This window comes from Quercus suber, unplaced genomic scaffold (assembly GCF_002906115.3).
Source record: "Quercus suber isolate HL8 unplaced genomic scaffold, Cork oak 2.0 scaffold_376, whole genome shotgun sequence".
Classification (NCBI taxonomy): Eukaryota; Viridiplantae; Streptophyta; class Magnoliopsida; order Fagales; family Fagaceae; genus Quercus; species Quercus suber.
Window position 1 is genome coordinate 10,222 of NW_027069828.1, and position 7,557 is coordinate 17,778.

Below are 7,557 nucleotides of genomic sequence, written 5' to 3' on the forward strand. Positions count from 1 at the left end.
AGGTTGGTTTTAATGTGATTATTATATTTGAGCCAACCCTTATGACAAGAAGTTTATGAATTGATACATTCAAGCCATGCAATGATTGGTATAAGCCTGGCTCGGTGTTTATGCAAGTGGTGCGGCTTGAGACTGCATGAGCGGTGGAGATTTGCTGTGCAAGATTGGCTAGGAATGTGGGGTCAAAAGTACACGGAATATAGGATACAAGCTGAGGAGTGTAGCTTGATAGAGAATTATATCAATGACGACATGGTAATAAGAGACCCAGTTGTTTTAAAAGGAACGGATTGGTCCCTTATGAATGTATATATATTTAAAGAAATGCATTTGTTTGAACACTCCGGGTTGTGTAGTACTAGCAAGTCAGGAAGAGGAGATTTGAAGAAGTCTCTATTAGATACACCGGAAAATCTTAGTAGAGTTAGAAGGCTCTTGTTGGCTTGTATTAGTAATAAAATTAAGTTTTAGAAAGCTGCAAATCTTTGCTATATTCACAATGTGTAAGCAATAATTTAATTTACTATATATCATATGGTCTGTAGTGAACATTTTAGTTAGTTGAAGATCGCTAGCTACCAACAGTTCGATACTTCGATCCCATTTTCATCTTAAAAGGGGATCTTTTAAATTTTAACGAGTGCCTAAAGACCTATAATGGCTTGTCAAGTTTATCCAATAGTTGATAGGGTTAGTGGTCACAATTGCTTGGAGTATATGGTTTAACAAGGAAAGGCCAGGCAAAAAAGTTAAATTGGTAGCCAATTTTCCAAATTATTGATAGCAGATAATTATATGAGAAGCAGAGATTTCAAGAGACAATGGGCCCTCATATTTAATGAGAGGACCTAATAAAAAATGTTGTACTAATTTGCAGAATAGTTTTAGTTCCAATGGTACAAAATCATAGAAACAAAGAGAATGTAGAACTTGTTACTAATTTGCATTACAAAATCTTATAATACAACCATCTTTATGATTTAGGAAATGGTATGTTTTACTATATCCTAGTAAACTACTCCTTACACCATAATTATCTACCAAAATCCCATCTAGGGTAGGTTTCTCTATATACACACACAAAATGTTGAGGAACATCATATATAGCTATTATTTACGAAAATTTCAATCTAGCAATAATAGAAAGAACAAGTCAAATCCTATCTCTATCTACAATTTTCAGAGCCTTAATCTTGAAAGATAATATATTGACTTTAAAGGCCATATATATTAACTAGCTTTTGAACAAGTCCTCTAGACAAAATATTTTGTGAATGTAATGAAACCCCTGCTCAATTTTCTTGGTTAAGTTTCCCAATCAATATAATTGAGTCAATGACAAGCTCCTTGCATTTTAGGAGATTTTTTATTTTGTGAATATTGTAATGAAACCCCAGCTCAATTTTCTTGGTTAAGTTTCCCAATCAATATAATTGTAATTACACATGACTCAATTTTCCATCTCCTACACTTCACAAATTTTTGTCCATTCATAGTACCCATGACTCAATTACAACAACGAAAGAATCTCCTAAAATGCAAGGAGCTTTTAATTCTAGAACTCGAGTTCCTTGAAATTTTTTTTCCCTAAGTCCAAGTTCGCTATAATTCGATTGTTCAAAAATCGAGTTTTACATTTGGAACTCGATTTTTAGAAAATCGAGTTTCAAAACAGGGGCATTTCTTTAAATAGTTTCAAACATGGGACATTTTGCTGGAAAGTTTTGGCAAAAGAGGCAAATGCCCATTTTGGCCGTGCAATGAAATATGTTGGATGGCAAAGATAGATAAATTCCTACTCATTCTAATAGAGAGCATGAAATATGTTGGTTTTTTCTTTTAACTCAACCTAGATTATCCTGTCTTTCATGGGATCGATGTGCATAAAATATGTTGGTTTTTATTTTTTTTAGCTGCATAAAATATGTAGTTATGAACACAAAAAGTGTACAAATAAAATATGCGTCTTACTAATAATATTGCCTCACTACGTGTCAGCTTACAGGATGCATTGGATTTGGATGTTACATTGGTTGACTTAGGGGAAAAAATTATTGCACCAAAACACAAACCTATTAAATAACCAAAACAAGAATGTGATCTTAGCGTGGGTATTTGGTTCATATCTTTGACAAGTTTTAAATAAAATATTCATTCTCCAATTATGCACAAAGGTAAACTTTTAAATTATGTCAATAACATTTTACTTCAACCAAGTGTTGTTCAATTTCTTCTACTACAAAAAAAAATGTTGTCCAATTATGTGAAGAAAAATGCACTCTAACTCACGATCGACATTACATCACATTAATCATTTTCGACTTAAAATGATTAATCATCATTGAGCTTTTTTCTTTTTCTTTTTGAGAAAGAATCATCATTGAGCTTTGATTGGGTATTTTGGATTCTCTTTTTTTCCTAATGTTTTTTAGGGGGAGCTAAGTTAGGATGTCTTTCTCTACTCAAATACTTTTATAATGTAATTTAGCTGTCTCTTTTAAATCACAGCCTAACGTGTGAGCTTGCACCCTCCTAATGCTTCCCACGTCTCTTCCATGAGGTTGCACTCTCTCTCTCTCCAAAAACTTCTTCCATAGAAAGTTTTAAGTCAAGAAAATCAGACATCAGATTGAGCAAAAGATTTACAAATTTCTTAGACTTCTTTGTTCTTCAATAATACCATTGTTTAACGCTTTTTATTTTGCTTGAAGTTTTAGATTGAAGATCTTCAATTACAGGAGCTTTAGAGCCAGCAAGGTGGGATATCTGTTGATTGTTTATAGTTTATGCCCAGAAAAGGATGAATAGATAGGAAAGCTTCAATCTTGGTATCAAAATCAAAATAATCTACAGAAAAGCTTGGATCGTATAGCGATATGAAGAAGAGAGATTCAACATGCCTTGCAATAATAGTCATTTTTTTCGTATTTCAGCTTTACTTATATTTATCACCAGTAACGAGAATGAATGTGTCACGTTCGACCAAGACCATTCAAGGTATGTGTTGCAAAACCCTTTTACATTCTCATCGTTCGTTGTGTGAAGACACTTACATTTGCTGTCTCAATAATCTACGTGTCACATAGACTCTCTGTGATCAAAATCAGTCACAATAAGGTGAAGAGTCTTGTGATTAAGTGATGAATATCTCTTATTACAACATACCAAGCCTTTGTAAGAATAGTTCCACTAAACTCCCTCGTGCTATCCTTTATCACTGATTAACCTGTTTTCTAGTTGACAAAAGTCATATAGCTGAACTGGTTAATGCCTCTTAGTATGTTTATGATATCCAAAATTCAAATATTTCATTCATTGTTATAACTATTGAATTATAAAATAACAAATAAATAAAACTTTTATTTTCCGACTTTCTTGATATGTATATTAGAAGATACTTCATCCTAGGTATCTAGTTCTCATCGTATAAAAAATTTAAAATATTATGGGGATTTTGGATTGGAGGAATTGAGACAAAAGTTACATTGTGAAGGCATCTATTCAGTATTAATGGACCATCCGCTTGATCACAACTTAATCACCATGTGAAGATGCTTAGTAATATTTTATCAAGTGATTTATTTCCATTTGGATCTTGTGACATTTGTCAAATTGATCAACCTTAAGATTTCTATTTCCCTTTAAAATTTAAGTATAAATATGGCATTTATTATCCTACCAATTAAATGGAGTCAAGTGGCAAAAAATGCGATATAAAATGATCAATTATAGGTCAATATGTGACATAGTATTTTTGTTTTTTTTTTAAAGATAATTTCAACTTATCTCGTTTGCTCCTAATGATAGTTCTTTATTATCAAACCAAAATACCAATCAGTTTTTGATATAGGCGAAGAATGAATTCTAGATCTCTTATTCAACCATTAGAGACTTTGCTAGTTAAACTAACTAAAACTCATGTGTCACATAGTATTTAAATATTTATCGCTTCTCGAGATTTAAAATTATCAATTAAGTTTTTTTATTTGGTTTTTTTTTTTTTTTTTTTTAGATTCTCTTCATATATCATTTTTTCAATTGATAATATAAATTTGGTTGACAAAATTGAAATAGCCTCCTATCTCTAAACTTATTTTTGGGACTTTCTTATAATTGCAGGTAGAAAACACAGGCTACCCAAATCAATCAACACGAGGGAAACACTCACTCCACCATTTCCACAACCCACTCAAGCAAAAGAAATCAACTGTGACCGTACTCACAATTTCTACGACATTTGTTCAATCAATGGCCCAACAGTCCTAGACCCCACTACTTCAACATTCTTTCTAATGGACCCTACCATTTCTAACCCACAAAAGCCCATGGTGGAAAAATTGAGGCCCTATCCACGCAAATGGGAGAGTTTCACAATGCCTAGAATCAAGGAGGTTGCCCTCATCTCAGGCCCATCAAGCCCAAAATGTAAAATCCAACACAAGGCCCCAGCCCTAGTATTCAGTGCGGGTGGGTACACCGGGAACTTCTTCCATGACTTCAATGATGTCTTCATCCCCCTCTTCATCACCGTCAATTCAGTCTATCCTGATCAAGATGTTGTTCTCGTGATAGCAAAGGCTCGTAATTGGTGGGTTAGTAAGTATATAGAAATAATACATACTTTCAATAAGTACCCTATCATAGACTTGGATAATGATAATATCACTCATTGTTTTCCTTCAGCCAGTGTGGGCATAATATCACATGGCTTTATGACTATAGACCCTAAATTAACACCAAACTCAATAACCTTCACTCATTTTCGTGCCTTCCTAGACAAGGCATATGGCCAAAACCAAAACCAAAACCAAAACTATCCCTCTAAATTTAAACATTCAAAGTCTAGGCCAATTCTAGTATTGGCTAGTCGAAGTGGTGGTGTTGGTCGTGTACTCTTGAACCAAAATGAAGTAAAACTTGAAGCTGAAAAAATTGGTTTTAATGTGATTGTTTTTGAGCCAAGAACTACAACCCCTTTGAAGGAATCTTATGCATTAATAAATTCGAGTCATGCAATGATTGGAATACATGGTGCAGCACTTACACATTCATTGTTTCTTCGACCTGGCTCTGTGTTTGTGCAAGTGGTGCCACTTGGCGCTGAATGGGTGTCACAGGTTTGCTTTGAAAAATCAGCTAAGGATATGGGGTTAGTGTACATGGAGTATAGGATAAAAGCAGAGGAGAGCAGTTTGATAGAGAAATATGACAAGGATGACACGATGATAAAAGACCCAGTTGCTTATAGAGGAAAGAATTGGTCCGCTGAGATTATGAGCATATATTTGAAGGAGCAAAATGTTAAGTTGGATTTGGTTAGGTTTAGGGATTACTTGAAGGAAATGTACAAGACGGCCAAGAAATTCATGGAGAAAGAGGGATAGTGATAATGGTCCTGCATATTGAAAGGACACTAGAGGATTTAATAAGTGTATTTTGTATTTGTATTTATTTTTTAATTCTTTTTGTTTATAATTCAGAGTTTGAGATAAACAAAAACGGAAGCTTTGAGATAAGCATAAGAAGTTTGTTAAATATGTTTACTAAATGAGTTTCTTGTAGAGTGACTATTATGTCAAGGGTGCACGGTAGTAAAATTTAAAGGAAAAAATCGCTGACACAAAACTAATAATGAAATGGAGCTAGTGCTTCTAAATTTTATAAGAAATTATCATTTCTATATTATATGAAAACAAAGGTTTTACATCAGATGAAGATCAAACACTCAGGTTCCTCATCTAACATGAGAATAAATACACTATACGATATCACCATTGCCTACTACACCCAACATATCTCTCTCTCGTTTGATTGGGTAGTTTAAGTTGTTTAAAGCACAAGAACAACTTAGTTTTAAATACATTTCATATAGGTGGACATAAAAAAGGTTCCCAAAAAAAAATTTAAAGAATAAATGAATAACCATATTAGTATATCAAAAACTTGCGAGTTAAGCAAAGACTAAAATCTTTTACTCCATTCTAATTCTTGGTTAGTTTTGTACTAGTAAATTATGAGAGAGAGAGAGAGAGAGAATTTTTTTTTTTATGTACAAGATAAAATTTATACTCTAGCCTAATCTAAGTATATATGTGTAGAGAGAGAAAGTTCAAATTTGAGAAATTACAAAGAAAATTTAAGTATCAACTTTTGGTTCGTTCTAATCTTGATTTTTAGAGTTTCACAACAATCAGGGGGAAAAAAATCAAAGCCTTTTAATTTATTTGTCTAGAAAAACTTCATTTTTAAACTTGAATCTACAGAGAAAGAGAAAGAATAGGAAAAAAAGTATGAATATATAATTTTTGGGATTGTGAGATATGTCATTCTACCTCAAAACTAATTGATGATGAGGAAGACATACTTAATTCTTTTATGGTCTTCAACATCACACTACGCGGGCCTGTTTTTAAAGTGATTGTGGGGAGTCAAATTGTAGTTCCCCCAACAATCCCTTCCTCATAATGACACTCCCGTGACTCAAACCCATGACCTTAGCTCTGATACTATTTGTCAGATCGTGAGCTATGTTATTCTACCTCAAAACCAATTGGTGATGAGGAAGATATACACAAGTCTTTTATGGCCTTCGACATCACACCACACAAGCTTGTTTTTAAAGTGATTGTAGGGAGCTAAATTATGGTCCCCCCAACATAATTGATGTAATGAAATAATGTCATGTTTGTATTTATTTAGAGGGGTAAACTATGATAGAAACCTTTTTATTAAAATCTGTTAAGCCTCAACCCATAACTTATTAACTTCACATCATGTCAGGTTCTCAGAATGTAATAGATTTCACCACCTCTAATCGATGCCCCTATCGACTATGAAGATCCAAGCACAACATTAACCAATCTAAATTCAAATCTTACATATACCAAGAAAGAAGCCAAAATTCATTGCTGACTTCTTAATTTTTTTTTTTTTTGGAGAAAAAAATTCATTGATGACTTAACAGTTAAAAAACAATTTTCATATAAAAAGAATGTAATAAGTTTCTGTAAGGACTCAATTTGAATTGAGTGTTGGGTTTTCAGCCCAACAAGCCCAAACAATAAATTTATAGAGTATGGGCTCAAGAACTAGTACTGTTTTTCAGGAAGGGTTCTACTCATCAAGTAACAAGGGATACTATTGATTCGCTCTATGAGGAAAAACTCTCCTCGGCCCTCTTTCAATTGGTCTGTTCTTCTCTCTCTCTTTTTTCTTTTTCTTTTTCTGGTCAGAAGTCCTTTCTGTTTTCTTCGTTTCTACATTATATACTTCGTTTCTCCTCTTGTTTCCTTTGTACACGTGTAGTTCTTATCCTGGGAGCTCCTTTCTGTCCCATCTAGTCCCTACCGGAACCTTCAGCTTAGTGGTCATAAAGCTGCTTAGTTACTATTCAGGTATCACCTCCACATTAATGCGGCCAGAGTGTTAGGTGGACAGCATTTAATGAGGAGGTGATAGACTTTAGAAGATATTTTCTACCTTCTCCGACGCCTCTTTAAGCTATATCCAACTTCCAATTCAGCTACAACCTGGCAGAATCTTTCAGTCAGTACGAAG

General features: G+C 33.6%; 1 protein-coding gene across 1 annotated transcript; it reads left to right on the plus strand.

The window, feature by feature from the left end:
- The first annotated feature begins 2,447 nt into the window (after positions 1 to 2,447).
- Positions 2,448 to 5,579, plus strand: LOC112012278 (xylan glycosyltransferase MUCI21). Its single transcript, XM_024044659.2, has 3 exons — positions 2,448 to 2,560; positions 2,712 to 2,997; positions 4,120 to 5,579. Exons 2-3 carry the CDS (start codon positions 2,877 to 2,879, stop codon positions 5,382 to 5,384), a joined length of 1,386 nt encoding a protein of 461 aa, XP_023900427.2. The 5' UTR covers positions 2,448 to 2,560; positions 2,712 to 2,876; the 3' UTR covers positions 5,385 to 5,579.
- Positions 5,580 to 7,557: the final 1,978 nt, after the last annotated feature.

Coding starts and splice junctions, on each gene's coding strand:
- LOC112012278 (XM_024044659.2), top strand. CDS start 2,877: ATGAAGAAGAGAGATTCAACATGCCTTGCAATAATAGTCATTTTTTTC. Junction 2,998..4,119: donor TTCGACCAAGACCATTCAAG/GTATGTGTTGCA, acceptor TTATAATTGCAG/GTAGAAAACACAGGCTACCC.